This window comes from Prionailurus viverrinus, chromosome C2 (assembly GCF_022837055.1).
Source record: "Prionailurus viverrinus isolate Anna chromosome C2, UM_Priviv_1.0, whole genome shotgun sequence".
Classification (NCBI taxonomy): domain Eukaryota; kingdom Metazoa; phylum Chordata; class Mammalia; order Carnivora; family Felidae; genus Prionailurus; species Prionailurus viverrinus.
Window position 1 is genome coordinate 113,046,539 of NC_062569.1, and position 18,778 is coordinate 113,065,316.

The window sequence follows — 18,778 nt, forward strand, 5'->3', positions numbered from 1 at the left end:
CTCTTTTCCTTAAATAACTGAAGTCTCCATCTTTTTCCTCTTTTTAAGTTGTCTGAAGCCACGCTCCCGCCCCAGCTGGTTGCCAATCTGGCCCCGTTCTGCTGATGTAACATAATGGATCCCGCTTGGGTGAGCAACTAGGCAGCTGTCACAAACCCGTGTCCAATGAGCAGGCAACCGACCTAGCACCGGTGCTTCGGCTCAGTAAGGTATTTATGTAGAGTTACTCTGTAACCGCCTGTGCTGGCCTCGCACACTCTTCACAGAATCTGGCGGCCTCCCAGAATGCAATGGTGACAGGGGGAGGTGGAGAGCTGGTTCACGCATTTAAAAAATTTTTTTTAATGTTTTTATTTATTTTTGAGACAGAGAGAGACAGAGCATGAGTAGGGGAGGGGCAGAGAGAGAGGGAGACACAGAATCTGAAACAGGCTCCAGGCTCTGAGCAGTCAGCACAGAGCCTGATGCGGGGCTCGAACTCACAGACCGTGAGATCATGACCTGAGCCGAAGTCGGACGCTTAACCGACTGAGCCACCCAAGGGCCCCTGGTTCACGCATTTAAGTGGGAGCTGAGATTTTGTGATTCAGGGTTTCTGCTGCTCTGGCTGAGGGAGAATGTGTTCCCACTAAGGAGAAGGCAGCATGCCCTGGGGCTGGGGGGCAGACTGGTGCTAAAGAGATACATGCACAGCCAGCCAGAAAGGGTCAGGGCCTTGTAACACACGCACATTTTAAGTATTGCTTTTCTGTGATACGTCTTCCTTAAATATCCTCAATCGTTAGTGAAATGTGTAAACCATGGCCCCCTCATGTGAGCTGTGCTTTGGGGAATAAAGGGAGCAACCAGGGTCCCAAGAACTCAGCAGCAGCAGCATACAGAAAAGATGACAAAGAGAAACCATTGGTTCTAGGCACGGCTTCACAGTCCCTTCCGAACACAGTGCCACAGAGGCTAGAGAGGAAATGAGAGGTCACTGCCACCCCCAGTTCTTTTCAAAAACATTTTATTTTTTTAATGGGAATATCATTCACGCGTCGTAAAATTCATCCTTTTACCTAAAATTCACTAGCTGTTAGCATATTCACAAAGCTGTGCAACAATCACCACCACCCAATTCAGACCCACAGCCAGTAGCACTTGCTCTCCATTTCCTCTCCCCCACCTCTGACCGCCACAAATCTACTTTCTGTCTCCATAATGCTGTCTATTCTGGCCACTCCCTGTTACTGGAATCATGCAGTAATTGTATGTGGTACGTGCATTGTATCGTATGTAACTATACTTGTACTTGCTATTTCATGACTGGCTTCTTTTGCTGAGCATGGTGTTTTCAAAGTTCGTCCATGTTGTGGCATGAATAAGTACCCCATTCCTTTTTATGACCAAATAATTTCCTTTATACGGATATACCTTTAATTTATTCATTCGGCAGTTGGACATTTGGGTGTTTCCACTTCGGGGCTACTATGACTAATGCTCCTATGAACATTCATATAGAAGCTCAGTGGTCATGTTTTCAATGTAAGCTTTCTATTTCCAGATAATTCTAGATTCACAGGAAGTTGCAAAAACAGTACCAATGCTTAGGTTGACTTAATGACTGTGCAACGGTTTCACTGACTTAACTATTAACTATTAAAACTGACCGTGGCATAAGGTGCATATGTAGCTCCATTACTCTCTTTTACAAGAGTAAAAGAAATGCAGGAACTTGCCCAAGGACACAAAACTGTACCGTTTTTCACAAGTACTGACTCATCTACTTAGCAGTCCCATGCCTGCCCACTTCCTTACTGCCCGCCCCTTTCCTCCCTCTACTTCCCCTCCCCCAAAACCCTGTTTTTCAAGCTCTCCTTGAAGAGAAGAGTCTATGGAGATCATGTATCTTTAAGAGAACAAAAGAAACCTATTTAACATATATGTGTTTTCAGTGAACTGACACATGTAACTTGGAGAGGATTTGGTTTAACCCTGCCAAAGTATTAAAGATCATCTGGTTAAAAATGGCTTGAGGTTAAGAATAAAGGCATAAGCTATATTCAATAATGCACAAGATTTATAGCCCTGGAAATCCTTAACAATATATCCAAAAGAATTCACAATTCCAGAATTCTCTTCCCCTTAGCTCTTCAGATGATGCTCAGTTTAAGACATTCGGTTGTGCGGTCTTTCCTGTCTTTTACTCTGTTAAAATGTGAAAGGAGGTACTGAAAACAGAAATTTGCAGACCTCCACATAACCTCTCTGGACCTCAGCTCTCTCACCTTTCAAATGAGGGGGTTGGACTAGATCTCCACCCTTCCTGCCTCTGACGATTCTCTACAATTCACCACTTTGCTTTTGAGTCTGGCCCTCAAGCCGCACAACACAGCACAGACAGGTAAGCTTAGGTAATCACAATTCTTTAGGCAACGTACGGGTGCCTCAGTGGTTACCCTACCCCAACCTGGTGGGTCATTGCTCAGGAGAGAAACTAAACAATATAAAGGGAAAAGCCAAAGAGTATACTTCTTGTTAAAAACAAAAAGATAAATAAAATCAAATGGGTAATAACATGCTAACCTGCAGACTTCCTTTATGTGACACCCGTGGGAAAGAGGAAGACTCCTCTCTTGTAAATGCATCTGGTATTTAGAACTTTCCCATTCACAGCGTAATCTGTCCCAATGGAGGGCATCACGTGAACTGAATAATGTAACTGAACAAAACTAGGACTTAAATCTGGTAGGACTATAAAGGATTCGGATTTGAAACAATGACCAGATGTCTGAACCTTCTGGAAGAAACCAAGAGGATAAAGGAAGAATAAAATCAGTGGAGAGCAGCCCAAGGAGGAAGGGGATGGAAAGAGTGGAGCTCCCCTCTCTCTGCTCATCCCAGTCCCGACCCTACAGACCCACTGACCATGTGAGCAGCTCATGCCAACAAGGCTTCCTCTTGGTCCATGGGGCGCCCCCCTCACCCCCAACCCTGCTCCTGAATCCACAGCTGGGGGGAAGTTCATTCTCTCTGCCTGAGAAAGAGACTGTTCTCAGACCTGTTTGTCCTACAGCATTTTTCCCCAGGCTGAGAGGAGAAATGGGAGATGTTTAAGGTCACTTAGGGAACAGTTTACTCTGAGGCAACAAGAAGGCAGGTTAGTACATTCTGCCTTTCTGGAGTATATTCTGCCTTTAAAATACACTGCTCAGGGGTGCCTGGGTGGCTCAGCTGGTTGAGCATCCAACTCTTGATTTCAGGTCAGGTCATGATCTCACGGTTCATGAGTTCGAGTCCCATGTCAGGCTCTGCGCTGACCGCACAGAGACTGCTTGGGATTCTCCCCCTCTCCTCTCTCTACCCCTCCCCTGTGTGCATGCATACATGTGTGGTTGCTCTCAAAATAAATAAATATTTTTAAAATAAATAAATACAATAAAATCCACTGCTCAGGCATAGACCGGCCAGCGATTGTCTTTGTGTTATACAGTGCCATTCAGATAAATGTATAATGACTTGCTTAAAATACAGGTATAGTTTATTACATGTGAACCCATCCCAAAAGTTAATATGAAATAGGAAATACTGTCCTAAGTATATTCTCATCTACTTTCAAAATACTCTTTGTCAAGTCCCTAGGAAAACAGGTTTGCACAAACAAGCAATTCAGCAAGGCTGATCATGTGACTGCTTCTTGGTGTGCACTCCGAAGAGATCCCACAAGGGGATTTTCCATTCCCTCTGTGCCTGAAAAGTCTCTGACTGCACATTCTATTCTACTTCTCTTGACAAACTCAGACTAAAGGATTCCTGTGCCATCAGCAAGATCTTCCAGCCCTCCTCACCACCCACACCCACCTCTCTTCCAACACGGGTGATGCTAAGAGCCTGACATGGCGACATGGGTTGATGCTGGGAGTGGGGTCCATGCTCAGTGACAAAGGAGGAAAGGAAACAGCATGGCCACATCAGCAAGAAGAGAGAGACAAGCCTGGCTGAGGCACACGCAGATGATGAATTCCTGTGTGGGAAGGGCTTCTGAAAGCACCTACAGATGGTACAGTCTAGTTCTAAGATAAAGACCAGGAAAGAGTGAAACTTCTAGTCATACACACCCAAGAATCCTGGCAGTAGCTCACATTTACAGGGACTAGGACCTTGTAGACACTTGCTCCAAATATTTAAGGTACAGTCACTATTACTCTTAAGTCACACATCCGGGCACTGGATGGAGCTCTCTAGGTTCACATCCTGGCTGTAGCTTTTACCCACTATAACAAACTATGTATGTTTGCCTAGTTTTAGTTTCTCCAATAAAAAAAAAAAAAAGACTATCAAGCATACTTTGCAGGGTAGTGGTAAAAACTAGAGAGCAGAACATAATGCACATATGCCAAAGATCTGCACAAAATTCAACCCATGAGCTACATAAAATTTAGGCTAGAAAAGTACATACATGGTTGTTGTTCATATGCAATCAAAAACAAATTAAGTTGATGGCATAGTTTTAAATTGTACTAAGTAAGTACAGCTGAAATGAGCCAACATTACATAATCCACACTTCGATCATGTGGGCTCTCAGAGAAAAAAGGAGAGAATTTCAGACAAAATCTAGCATTGCTCCTCCAGCTCTGTTCTGTAAATTCTATCCCCATTTTCACATCTCTGTCCACTACTCTCATTTATGTATTTGCTAAATAGCACTTCTGTCCTCTTGGGCAAGAGGGAAAATTCTGTCATTTTGCTTTTTAATGGAGTGCCTATTCCATCCCCCCAACTGACCACTGGCCAAATCCTAAAAGGTAGATGAAGAATCTGTACAGAAAGTCTACCTTTGTAAAAATAAGTGTATCAGCTAAAGAGTCTATCTTTAGCAATTTCATTCCTAGATGGTTAACTTGACACCAGAATTTTCTACACATTAAGTTACCTTTTGTAGTCAGAAGAAGTATTATCTCAACCAACTGTTCTCTTTCCTCCAGTATAATTCTGAATAGGAGAAAGAGAGCTGCTTCTGAAATCCAATATTCAAGTGAAACAAAACAGATCCTCATGAGCAATCAGAAGATACATGGGAGACAGCCTATGGAGGGGCTGTGAGCTGATTAACAGGGGCTACGAATTAATTCTCTAGTAACAACAACTTAGGAGAGGTGAATGTGGGTTAAAATGTCTTGACCTGGGACTAGGATTGCTCATCATAAGACTCTGCAAACTTTTGAGGCAACCAGTTTTGCAGTTTCTAAATTAATTTTGTAATGTGTTTATTTGAAGTGTCATGGAAACAACTACTAGACATTTTAGTCATGCACAACTACTATGGAATTTTCTTGAGTGAAGACATTTTACATTGGGGTGCATATTTTGAACCACCTTAGCTAAAACTAAAAGTCAAACAAAAGCGAGGAAATAAACTCACTTGTCAGATTCATCAAAGAGATCACAACTCTGCAGTTTTGAAAGAGCAAGTCGAAAATATTCCGCTAGAAAACAAATGACATATTATAAATAAAAGGAATTATGGCTTCTTAGATACCTAGTAAGCAACCCTAGGTATTCCCCCCCGATCCCTCCCCCAACCCATTTCAAAGTTGTAAATCCATGTGGATTTATTCCTTGGTGGAAATTAACAATACAACTGCAGTTAGCAGGCACTACTCAATAGGTACGCTCAAAACTGCTCTAAGGACACTTCCTGAAAACTCCAGGGGGGTAAAAAAAAAAAAAGCCTTATCTGACAACAATTCTGAAAAAGTAACCCCCAAAATACCAACATCTGGGGTGCCTGGGTGGCTCAGTCGGTTAAGTGTCTGACTTCAGCTCAGGTCATGATCTCATGGTTTGTGAGTTCGAGCCCCACGTCGGGCTCTGTGCTAACAGCTCAGAGCCTGGAGCCTGCTTCGGATTCAGTGTCTCCCTCTCTCTCTCTGCCCCTCCCCTGATCATGCTGTGTCTGTCTCTCTCTCCCAAAAATTAATAATAAGACATTAAAAAAAATACCAACATCACATGATATTAGTGTAGAATATAGCCTTTGAAACTGATATTAGTATAGAAACCAATATTCAGCAAATTTAAATGTATTAAATTATCAAATTCTCTGCAATATTTTTTTAAACCTATACACACACATACACACACACACACACACACACACACACACACCACACATAACAGGATCCACTGAATAAATAAAATCTGACTCAGAAAACTAAGCTTGTCACCTACTGGGCTTTTAGGGTCTCTCAAAAATCTACAACATAAAGCTGCTTAAGGCCAATCAGTTGTCAGTAAGTGGAGAGAAAACGGTTTTGTCATTAGCAGATAGAGTAATTTCTCTCTCAATTTAGCAAAATACCCACTGGTTAAAAGGCTGATCAAGGAGTTAGAACTTACATTGATGGAATAAAATAAAACTCAGAGGTAAAAAGGCAAAAAGGGAGACAGGAAGGAAGTTAACCCACAGGTTAATCCTGCTAATTCTATACTAGAATAAAATACAGCATCAGAACTCATGAATAATACCATAGCTAGACAAAAGTAAAGAGCAGTTTCTCAAAAAACAACAACAAACTTCCTGTTTTATTCTAGAATTCCACACTGCCTCAAAAAGGAGTAGGGATTTCTGAATTAAAATTTAATTTCCTTCAACAAATTGCCGAATCATTTAAGAATCCTCATGAAGCAGTAAGATGAAAAGGCCTTAAAATTATATAAACATGTGGTTCACATCAAAACACACTCCTATTAATAGGGCTGGGTAAGAATAATATTACTGACCTGATGTTCTTATCCCATAGGGCAAATCAAACTTATCGCCACCATACAAGGAAGCAATCTTTTTAAAATCAGCTGCACACAGAAAAGGGTGAAACTGATGAAACCTGCAAGAAAAGGAAAAGAATCATTTCCCCCAAATGCCTACAATATATGCAGCCTTCTAAAATCACAACTGAAGACAACTGAAGTGTAATACTCACGTTGATATACGGACTATATGCGATTGTGTAACTATTTTTAAAGTATTTTTTTTATTCATTTCAATGCTTATTTATGGTCTTATGTTTTAATATTAAAATTATTTGGGGGGCCTGGGTGGCTCAGTTGGTTAAGCATCAGACTCTTGACTTCAGCTCAGGTCATGAACTCGCAGTCCATGAGATTGAGCCCCTGAGTTGGGCTCTGCACTGACAGCACGGAGCCTGATTGAGATTCTCTCTCTGCCCCTCCCCCATTTGCTCTCTTGCTCTTTCTCAAAATAAGCAAACTTTAAAACGTAAAATTATTGAAAAGTCACCTTAAACGGAATTTAAATAGAATAGAGAATGGAATGTGCAATGGAACTACAAAACCAAAATGGAAACACTACCCAGGCTGTGGAACCAAAGTTTTGTCACAACTCTAGAGGCTAGGGAGGGGGATCAAAATTTAAAAACAAATCAATACCAAGTGAGAAAATGTTAGCCATATACAGGAAGAGACAAAGGAGGTAATAAGGGGAAATAAAGCACGGATGCTAAGCCACTCCCAAATTAAAAAGTACCATATGTGTGAAGTTTTGTCAGCTATGAAAAAAAAAGTAAAAATAAAAATGAAAATAAAGAACAGTTAGATACACCTAGGATTCTTGCTGGCATTAAGACGTACTGAAGAACAACAACTATGGACATGCTCTTCTTATTGCCTGCTCTGTGCTGAGCTATGCCCCACTGCCCCCACTCAGGTCCTCTCTCAGACAAGAGAGACCATCCGATGAGGATAGGATGTGCCTCTGTTTTTTCCCCTCACTTTAAGCAATCAGCACAGAGTAGGCAGGTTCCCTACGGTTAATAAATGATTGAATGAATTTCAACTCCGTATTACTTCTTTATGGAACCAGTATGAAGTAGAAAAAAAGAAAATCAAAGTGCTTTTAATGCAAGAGAAGGAACAAGTCAAACTCACCCTTACCCCAATCCCCCACACTTGGCCCCATTTTTCCTGTCATATCAGCTTTGCCTTTTGTTAGTCTAAAAACTGCAGGTGCAGATCAGAGTGCCCTGGGGTTTCAGTGGCTGTATGACAAAATGGAAATAAAGCACAGAATAGGGGTGAAATAGCTTCAGTTTCATTCTGGTTTCATTTGCATCCATAGTAGCCACTCAGGAGCCATTACACCTTGGGCAAGTCACACGAGCTTAAGGTCTTCAGAGCTGGGCTAAGAACTCACACCATATTCAGACTAAGGAAACAGGTGAGGGTGGGCCCTTCCTGCATGACATATGATCTGTATCCCAGACTCAGTTTTGAGAGTGTCAGCATTCTCAGGGGTCCAGCTTTATTTATGTATGCCAGCTTCCAAAGTAAAATGTATTTATACCCAGTGTATACTGGGTTCCAAGGTAAAATTGATTTCTTACTATGGGGTCATGGTTAAAAAAGTTTAAAACCACTCTTCTAGTTTTGCAGTGGTCCTAACTAGAAAGATTTATCATCTTATAAAGTGCTTATAGTAGCCATGATATACCTGTAAACATATGCAGAAATATTTTATGTATCTCCAGTTTCCTAGAGAGTCGATTTTTTAAAAAAAAAATTTTTTTTTTTAACGTTTATTTATTTTTGGGACAGAGAGAGACAGAGCATGAATGGGGGAGGGGCAGAGAGAGAGGGAGACACAGAATTGGAAACAGGCTCCAGGCTCTGAGCCATCAGCCCAGAGCCTGACACGGGGCTCGAACTCACGGACCGCGAGATCGTGAACTGGCTGAAGTCGGACGCTTAACCGACTGCGCCACCCAGGCGCCCCGAGAATCGATTTTAAAAGGTTAAGAACCAGTCATGGAAACGCGCGGTATACTACGCAATGAAAAGAAAATTTACAAATATACAAACTTTTGATCCTTAATGGATAACATATTGAAAAGCTTGGACCTGTTTTACACAATTACACATGACCAGACTGTCATTTATTTCTATTTCTCTAGAAGCGTTTTGACCAGCAATCTGTCACAGTTGAGGTGAAAGAGGAAAAGAATATTTGTGGATATTCTGCAAGTCCTGACAACTATATAAAGATCGTTATTTACATTCCAAGTAGTTCACTGAAAGTCATGGTGAGGAAAAATTTCTCATCATGAAGTTTAACCTAGAGACAAGGGGGGAAAAAAGCTACAAAATAATAAGGGTAAAAAACAACATGGGAACAACAAGGGGAGAAATAAAGCCCTGAAGAACAGTTCACTTTTTATGATCAAATACAAACAGAGCTCTCTAATCTCACCTGTGTAAAAAGAGTAACTGGTCTGATTGAGTTCTTCAATGCCTTTTCTGAAAATATACGCAGAGCTCTGACCAAAAGCACAAAAAGAGCCAGGATATTCAAGCTCTTCCTTAAATATAGAGTGTCTACTTCACGCTGCTAAAGTCTACTTTCATACTTTTCATGCGAAGAAAAGTAAACAAGCGTGAAAAGTGATTACAAACACATTTTAAACATGTTGTAGGTCACAATTTCTTTTATCTTTTTACCTCAGGAGAGAGGCAAAAGCTGGCTTCGATAAACAAGGCTGGATCTTATTTCTCCGCTTCATTTCCACAGGTGGCACCCTAGGAGACAAAAACAGGGTCACTCAGAAACCAGAACCAGGAAGCCCGCCCAAAGGAAAGCAAATGCCCTGGGAATCCACTTGGAGACAACCGCTGAAAGACTTCTCCGGCATGGAATTAAAAATCCTCACAGAAACCCTTGAGGGATGACCGTACTTTCTCCAGGACCTTTCACATATTTGAGGATGCATGGATACAAGGCGAGAGGGTGAAAAAGGCGGAGGTGACAAGCGACCCAGGAGGGATTCAACCAGCAGTGAACAAAGGGCCCTTCGAGAAGGGCTAGGGGTCACCACACTGTGGAAGCCACAAGTAGGCTGACTTCTTGGAAGTCTCCCCAGAGCCTGCCAAACCCAACACACTCCAGTGCACATGACTCTCTAGGTCCCCCGTGCCACAACTGGGCACACCTACCATAGAAACACAGACCTGAAGCTCTACAGAGGCAGCCTTGTGATCTGGACTCCACAAATTACACCATTCAGAGTCCTATCTCACTCTCCTCTATTCTTGGCACAGGTTAGGACCTTCTGGGTCTCCTGAATGGAGTGCTTGTCTCCACAGTTTAAAAGGGTATTGTGAAACAAGACAGAGCATGACAACAAAAATAAATGAGGGGGACAGAGTAGCAGGATCCAGAGCTAGCCAGGTTCATAACAGCCTAACAGAAGACTTTATTAATGATCAATTATGTGAAGAATTCATCTAAAAAACTAATCCATGTTCTTCTATAATCACAGGACACAAACTAAAAGAAGTAGTCTCAATTTTTTAGAAATCCACATAGTTAGGACTTCTAGGTTTATGTTTTTGTTTTTGAGACACACACACACACACACACACACACACACACACACACACAGAGTCTGAGCTGGGGAGGGGCAGCGAGAGAGGGAGACACAGAATCCAAAACAGGCTCCAGGCTCTGAGCTGTCAGCCCAGAGAGCCTGATGAGGGGCTCAAACTCATGAACCGTGAGATCATGACCTGAGCCGAAGTCAGACACTCAAATGACTGAGCCACCCAGACGCCCAAGAACTGCTAAATTTCTAAACTATGAAACTAGTAAAGTCCTTATTAGAGAAACATCTTTTGTGACTACCATACATGGCAAGAATCCCTTGATTTATATGTTAGGAAGGTACATAAATATGGTGGATCAGCACATTAGATCATAGAAACCAAATTACATTCTGAGGACAAAATGAAGTAAAAGATATTACTTGGTTTCTAAGGTTAGTCAAACAGAAAAACTTTTAGGATATTCTGAAGACAACCTTTGGGTGGCTTAAAAAAGTTACCTGTCTAGGGGCACCTGGGTGGCTTAATCAGTTGAGCCTCTGACTTCAGCTCAGGTCATGATCTCACGGTCTGTGGGTTCGAGCCCCGCGTTGGGCTCTGTGCTGACAGCTCAGAGCCTGGAGCCTGCTTCGGATTCTGTGTCTCCCTCTCTCTCTGACCCTCCCCCATTCATGCTCTGTCTTTGTCTCAAAAATAAATAAACATTTAAAAAGTAATAAAAATAAATAAATAAAAATTAAAAAGTTACGTGTCTTAAATAATTTTTAAGGAAGTAAGTTCACAGCACAAAACCCACCTGAGGTAATTTCCCCCGGTATTTTCTGTGACTAGTATCACGGGTTAGCTTAGGAGGGTCATAAACACTCTCAAACCCGGATGACAAAAGACTGCAGAATTCAACACTCCTTGCATTGTCCTCTTTATCATTTCCCCTGTGACACAATAGGATTTGTTTACAAAGTAAACTCCTTGCTTTCTTTTCTGTTCTTACCTTCCATTACTAAGAGTGGTACAGAGACAGGATGTGGCAAAGACGGAAGGAGAGAACACCGTGTATAACCTTCATGTGGTGTATAATCAGACTTCTAAGTCCTCTAGCTCAGTATTTAAGTCCAAGCCCTAGAAACTTTGGGCCAGCCCCCACCCCCACCTGGCATTGGATTTTTCTAGTGACCATCTGCCTAACTTCCTTCCATGAAGAGCATTACAATAATTTTTCAATCAACAAGTGGTAAAGTAAATTCAGAAGCATGAACTTTTTTTTATCTAGACGGGGGTGGGGGGACACAACCAGAAACATGATCTAGAATTTCCTACTGAAAAACTGGCAAAGAGTGCTGGTATTTCGTCTAAAATAGAAAATTGTCATGTGACTTATTTTGATATCATATACTACCATCCATTAGGATTTAAAGGTCATCAAAACTTTACTCCTAGCCAAAGGACAATTAGGGAAAAGGATGAAAAGCTTAGTTTGTAAGTTTTCTCTGCCATAAAACTATCTGTGCTTCTTCAAAGTTTTATGAGACATTTCAAGTCAAAGTGGTTTCATAATGTGTGTCATCATGCACCGAATATTTTTAAACAAAGAAAACCATATGCAGTGTCTCTATTTTAATCATCACTATCTTATCCAAGCATTTTAGGCTCAACAGTCAAGAACCACTGAGTCCAAGAATTACTCCACCAATTCAAGGAGATGAAATATTATATAAAGAATATTATGTTCCAGAGATGGGCAACACCACTGCTTCACTGTTGTCAATAAAAATAAGGTGCTGTTTTATCAGTTTGGAAACTGTTAAAGCTACAGTGTACAAGACACTAGAATGGTAAAACCCCAGTTTAGCATGGAAAGCTAAAAAAGGCTCAAAATGTTAAAGAGTTGTTTTGTTTTTTATAGGTCCTTCTAACATCATTTGTGTGACTGTGTCAAAGACTAGTTTAGGAATCATTTTTATTTACTTTTATTTTTTTATTTGAGAGAGAGCACGCGCATGCACATGAGTGGGGGAGAAGAGCACAGGAAGAGAGAGAGAATCTTAAGCAGTCTCGATGCTCAGTGCAGAGCCCAACGTGGGGCTTGATCCAATGACCCCAGGGTCATGACCTGAGCCAAAAATCAAGAGTCAGACACTCAACCAACTGAGCCACCTCGGTACCCCGGGAATTATTTTTAAAGAGCAAAAATGAAACTTACCAATAGGCGTTTGTTCCCCATAATATACAATGTAGCACATAATAGAGAAAGACAGCACTCAGGAATATGGCCACAAGGTACCCTCTCATGGCTGGCCCACCTGAAACACAAGAAATGAAGTCCAAAGAAAAAGCGTTATCGTTTGTTATGTAGATGGGTTCACACAAGAGCTCAAAATAAGCATTAGTGAATATAGACAGGGAAGAAAAGAAAATGAAGTAGGCCTACTATTTTTGGAAATATTCACTAAATTTGTAGGAAAAGAGTGTTTTTTTCTGTTTCTCCTCAGCCTGTTTAGTCAATACAACATGATGCGTAAACCTATCAACAGTACCATGGTTTCAAAGCTAGCAGCTGCCATCCTACTTTCTCATGTTAGATAAGAAAAACATGCATTCAAAACAAAATTTTACACATGTATTGCAGACCCAAAACTTGTTTTCAGAAACAGTAAAAAATACCTATTTTCACTCTCTCAACAGAAAGTGAATATATGCCTTAAGATGTAAACAAACATTGCATTTCCTCAGTGCTCAAAATGATTTTTTTAACATTTTTATTTATTTTTGAGAGAGACAGAGTGAGAGTGGGGGAGGGCAAGAGAGAGGGAGACACAGACTCTGAAGCAGCTCCAGGCACCGGGCTGTCAGCACAGAACCTGACCCAGGGCTCATGAGGTCATGACCTGAGCCAAAGACGGACACTTAACTAACTGAGCCACCCAGGCGCCTCTCAGAATGATTTTTAAATGCCATGCATTGTAATTTTTATAAGTCCTTTCTGCAATTTTTAAAAACTGGGGAAAAAAGGCTACTAAGAATATTTTCCACATCTTCAACTTTTATATGCTTTTAGATGCATCCATTTGATTTTTCAGTATCCTAGCAGAGGTACATTTCAGCTAATTTCTTGCTTATTTTTGCTCTACATCAACAGTGTGGTCCATTGTACATTTGTAGATCAACAAAAACCTGGACAAAATCTTCGCTAGAATATAAATTTTAAAAACCCTTCATAGAAGATAGATTTTTAAGAAACCTGAACATATTTTGTTCTCACTTTTACTTCATAGAAATGAGTAAGTTCTCGTTTCCACATGCAATTAAATGCAAAAGACAAATTTAATATATTATATGGTGCTTACAGTAGATTTCAATGCTTGGGACTTTAAACAAATATGCTAGCTTTTTGCCTGTCAAGTTTCTGGTTCATTTCGACAATTGCATGTACCTCTTGTTCACATCCATCAACCTTCATCGGGGCAATGCAGTGCAGACATGGTGAGTCTGGGTAGATGCATTTCCAGATAAGATCATGCTGTCTCCCTTTGAACAGTAAAATAAGTCCAAATGGAACTCTTAAAATAAAGCACTCCTTTGCCTTCATAAACAGAATATGATAAATACAATTTAAGCTTTCCTCGATAATGTGGGGTCATCTTAACAAATGTCATAATTATGCTGGGCTCCTCTGGAGCTAATGAGGGTGTGGGACTGTTCGCTACACCATCCTTATCCAGAGGAAATCGCTGGTTTCTCCTCCCTTGGTGTCAGCTGCTGCTTCTCACTTCTATTCAGGCAGCCGCCACCCCCACATGCCATTATTATAAGTTAGTGAGAAATGCCTATGTAAGGAGAAAGCAAATAGAGGAGTTAAATAACACACTTTACACATACTTCCTAGCACACATGATCGCCATGAAGAGTCAAACTGGTTGGCAATCAGAACACATGAATTACTGCCCAATTCCACATAATTCCTGTCTTGGGGGACCTTAGGTAAATCAGTTTACCACTTCCAACCTGAGCATCCTCATCTGTTTACAGGTGAGAGCACAGAAACTACCTCTTTGAGCTATTAGGTAGATTACCCAAAATGAAGCGTGCCCGGCACAACCTAGGACACAAAATATGTGAATGTGGTTGTGTATTTAACGGTGGTTCATTTTCTAAAACTGTCAGCTGTGCTCTTTTTCTAAGTAGTAATATGCATGGGTTTTGAGAAAGCCAATGTGAGACCTGGCTTATCCTGATGCAGCCTACGCCGTCTTCTTTGTTTGTTTTTAATTTTTCTTAATGTTTATTTATTTTTGAGACAGAGGGAGACAGAGCGCACATGGGGGAGGGGCAGAGAGAGTAGGAGACACAGAATCCAAAACAGGCTCCAGGCTCCGAGCTGTCAGCACAGAGCCCGACGCGGGGCTTGAACCCAGGAACCGTGAGATCATAACCTGAGCCGAAGTCGGACGCTCAACCGACTGAGCCACCCAGGGGCCCCAACCTACACTGTCTTCTTACTGACCTGACAGAAAGATGCAGTTGCATGTGGCTTTTGCACAAAGTCCCACATCCTCACATGGCGAAGGGAGTAAAGCAGTTTATAAAGCGCACATAGATCTGCTGCTCCCATCCCTTCAGGCCTGCACCTCTCTTTCCGCTTTGTTCAGTCTTCCTCACCCACCTGAAATGTATGCTATCTTGATGTACTGTGGGTTATTTTAAAAATCATCTTAAAATCTCCTTGGTAAAAAGAAATAAATTGCAGGATTATTAGTAGGTTAAAAAAAGGAGCGGGGTATGGCTCTATGTTTCTTGAGGAATACTGGGTAAAATCCAAGTGATGGAGAGTGCTAAGGTTTGGGACTATCAGTAAAAGTCTCTACTTGGCCCATATACTTGCTCAACAATATCAGCCTTCCTTCTTCCCCCTGTACTGGGAGAATTGAGAAAGGTCAAACTGGGGTCCAGCTGGGTGCTAAAAGGCAACTCGTCGTATAGGTGAGAGGTAATCATATTAAACATTCACCGAAGGCCATGAGCAATGCTTCATGAAGACAAGATACAGGCCTATCAGTGCCGACAGGGAACTGATGTGGACTTGGCTTCTCTCATCCCTTTGATTGATGGGACCTCAGCAAAATGCTTTTTTCTTTCACCCATGCAGCTATTACCCAAACATGAATATAGGACAAATCAAGACTCCAAAGAACACAATGGAATTGCAGTAAAACCTTAGATGGCAAAACAACCTGTTCTGTCAGTGTTGTTCAAGACAAGCAAACATTTCTGATAAATTTTAACTTGATAAACGAGGCATGTCTTGCAATACGAGTAGTACGTGATGGCAAATGTCACATGATCACAACTGAGCCAATGGTTCTTGAAATTCTCTTTGATATGCAAGTGCTTCGGATTACAAGCACGTTTCAGGAACAAATTATGCTCACAAACCAAGGTTTTGCTGTATTTACATATCCTGTCACTCCCTTAAATATACACTGTAATTAACCCTTTTTTGTTGTACATGCTGACGGTGTCAGACATCAGGGGTGTTTGGCAACTCTGGGAGTTCTAGAATCCACCAGTTAAACTTGAACTGAAACAGTTTTAGAAACTACTAATGTTAGGCTTGAGACTATCCTGGAAGGTATTTTACCATGGGCCAATATAGTCACCAATCTGCTTAACTGCTCAATTATTTAAGGCTCCACCTAAAGTAACATCATTTATGCAAGCACCCAACATGGATGCCACTTACCAGTATCAGCAACTTTTTAAAAGCCTATTTACATGTAAGATAAAACAGTATAGGAAGGTCTAGAGAAGAAACTCAGATTTACAATTCAATTTGCTTATCTGTTCCCCCAAAATGCATTCTTTGGGAAATTTATATATTACTTTGTAAAGCATGGAGGTATCCATAAGCAAGATTTTGTTGTTTTTCATTCACTAATATGTGTTTTAGCTGGAAACCCAGAAGTGTAAGAGAACATGTTTTCCTTTAAAAAGTAAAATTAAACTACTCTTGAAGAGCCATTGCATACACCAGCTGAGAAAAACTCTGTATTTCATGGGCAATTCAAAGCATATTCAAGTTGCAAAGTAGACTGAGCCAGCCAGGATATCCTTGTGATAAACATTTATAGTTCCTCTGCATACTTGTAGAAAAAAAGCTTCCATGAATAAACAAATTCCCCAATTGTAATGCTATAAATGGAATGACCATGTTGCTTTGAGCAAAAGATATTGACAAAAAACCAATCAGAACATATAAACATATTTAATATATAGCATTTAATATATAAATATGCCTGCTTTAAAGCAAAGAAGGAAAAAAAGAAAACCGCAACCCCTCAGGATAGCTTAAACTACCAAAACAAACAAGTCTCAAGATCTTGACATTAAACATGACAGACTCAGCTTCTTGGCTGCATCTGTTCCCAAGACCAGGGTCCCTATAACATTACTTACAAAATTTAAGTCATGAAGTAATTATTTATCTCAAGTGTAGGTAGAGGACATCAAGGAAGAACAGGAACTGTTGGCAGATATCAAATGTTTATCTCTTCTTAAATTATCATAAACCAATATATGAATAATCTACATGAATAATCTACATATGTCAAAAGTGAGCACCATCTTGGCAACAGTTTCCCCTTTTTAAAAAATTTTTTTAAATATTTATTTTGAGATAGAGAGAGAGACACAGCATGAATGGGGAAGGGTAGAGAGAGAGGAGAGAATCCCAGGCAGGCTCCACACTGTCAGCACAGAGCCCAATGTGGGGCTCAAACTCACAAAACCATGAGATCATGACCTGAGGTGAAATCAAGAGTTGGATGCTTAACCAACTGAGCCACCCAGGCGCCCCTCCCTTCTCTTTAACAATAAGTGTATCTTATCTGCGTGGATAGTCTGTCTTGTCTATCATTTTATTGCATTAAATGCTTTTATGTCCCTTCCTTCACTTAAGGCTCAAACCAAGCTTGACAAACGGTGCATAGGTATGATCCCCCTCATGAATGAGGAAACTGAAAGTTTCTGAAGTTGGTTGTCCTAGGTCACACAGTTTAAGCGACAGACATAGACTTAAGGTCTGACCATTTCTTCCTCCCAGTTCCATTCCTGGGGTCATCCTGTCTCTCAAGACAAAAAGCATGAGGAGAACCCAAAGGAGAATTGTAATCTATAACTTCCTGACAGTGCTACGTTGGCGGCTAGAGCTCCCCATGGGTAAATTCAGATATCCATGAAAGGGAAATGGCTCTAGGGCAGCGTGCCCCAAAGTGATGTGGCAGATCCAAGGGTCAGCCCCAGATGGGGGCTTGTTAACATACTCATTCCTGAGCTCCTACTTGCTCTGAATCTCTGGATCTCAGGAATGTGCATTAAAACGAGCACCCTCCAATATAATTCTTATGCATACTGAAGTTTGAGAACCATTGCTCTAGTATGTGTACTCCAGAGAACCACAGAGGAAAACAATGATGGGTTTACAGAAATACAGAGACTCTAACAGATGTGACAAGAGTTATCCTGACTAGACTACGAGCTCCATAAGAGCAGGATAGTCTGTCTTGTCCATCATTTTATTTCCAGCATTTCTAACAATACCTGTCACACAGAAGATGTTAAGTGGATAGCTGTTGAATGTAGTTATACATCCTGTGACTAGATGCTTTGTTTGGGGGGGGGGGGGGGGCGGAGGGGTTGTTTTGTTTTGTTTTCCGGAAGTGCCTAGCACATGGCAAATGCCCAATGAATAACGGTTCATTAGAATCATTAAGATAGGAGTGTTCAGCATGTGCTCATCACGTGCCAAAGCTGGTGATAAATGCTTTTGGTGCATCAGCTCATGTAATGCTCACACCCACCCTGTGAAGGAAGTGGCCAACTTACAACTGCCATTTTATGAAGAAAACTGAAGCTCTGAGAGAGGCAGTAACTTCCCTGAGATGATAAGTAACAAAAATAGAACTCCAACCCTTATCTACCCGACCAGAGCCCATGCATTATGCCGCCTCTCTCCTGATGTGAGCTTCCATAAATGGGCACAAGCCCATCTTTTTGATACCAGACTAAACAATGCAACACATTTCTCTAATTTGTCTATCCTACCAGCTCCTTGGGCAGTACAAATTCTAGGGATTGTTGAAATCAAGAGAAAGGTTATGGTCACACACTGGGCTGAAACAAAACCCTATTACTCCCATCCTTGTTCTTGCCAACTCATTCTACTGGATTTCAGTCAACACGTTAATTATTCCCCCTCCATGGTTCTGTTGAGTGTCCTAGAGCAGTGATTCTCCAACTCCAGTGTGTATGAGAAGCAAACAGGAGGGTGCTCGTTTTCAGGCACCTTCCTGAGCCCCAGAGCAAGCTTGATAGCATTACTTATAAAGACAGACAAACAAACGCTATGGAAGG

The 18,778-nt window shown here is 41.2% G+C and overlaps 2 protein-coding genes across 8 annotated transcripts in view; one reads left to right on the plus strand and one right to left on the minus strand.

The window, feature by feature from the left end:
* Positions 1-18,778, minus strand: part of ST3GAL6 (ST3 beta-galactoside alpha-2,3-sialyltransferase 6) — a 94,358-nt gene that overhangs the window by 38,484 nt on the left and 37,096 nt on the right. For 6 of the 7 annotated variants that reach the window (XR_007155814.1, XR_007155813.1, XM_047876031.1 and 3 more), the window contains exons 3-6: positions 12,573-12,672; positions 9,494-9,571; positions 6,764-6,867; positions 5,403-5,466 (exon numbers count right to left, since the gene is read on the minus strand). Coding sequence is in view for 5 of the 7 variants with exons in the window: in XM_047876031.1 (XP_047731987.1) it covers positions 5,403-5,466; positions 6,764-6,867; positions 9,494-9,571; positions 12,573-12,661 (335 nt within the window). In the remaining 2 variants the exon portion in view is untranslated. Of the gene's footprint in view, positions 1-5,402; positions 5,467-6,763; positions 6,868-9,493; positions 9,572-12,572; positions 12,673-13,802; positions 13,903-18,778 lie in introns of those variants that run through there. The other variant, XM_047876032.1, reaches the window with a different exon arrangement.
* The window catches only part of LOC125174507 (uncharacterized), a 77,139-nt gene continuing 73,753 nt past the window's right edge, over positions 15,393-18,778 (plus strand). The window contains 1 exon segment of the mRNA XM_047874022.1: positions 15,393-15,575. Within this exon segment, the coding sequence (XP_047729978.1) occupies positions 15,393-15,575 (183 nt within the window).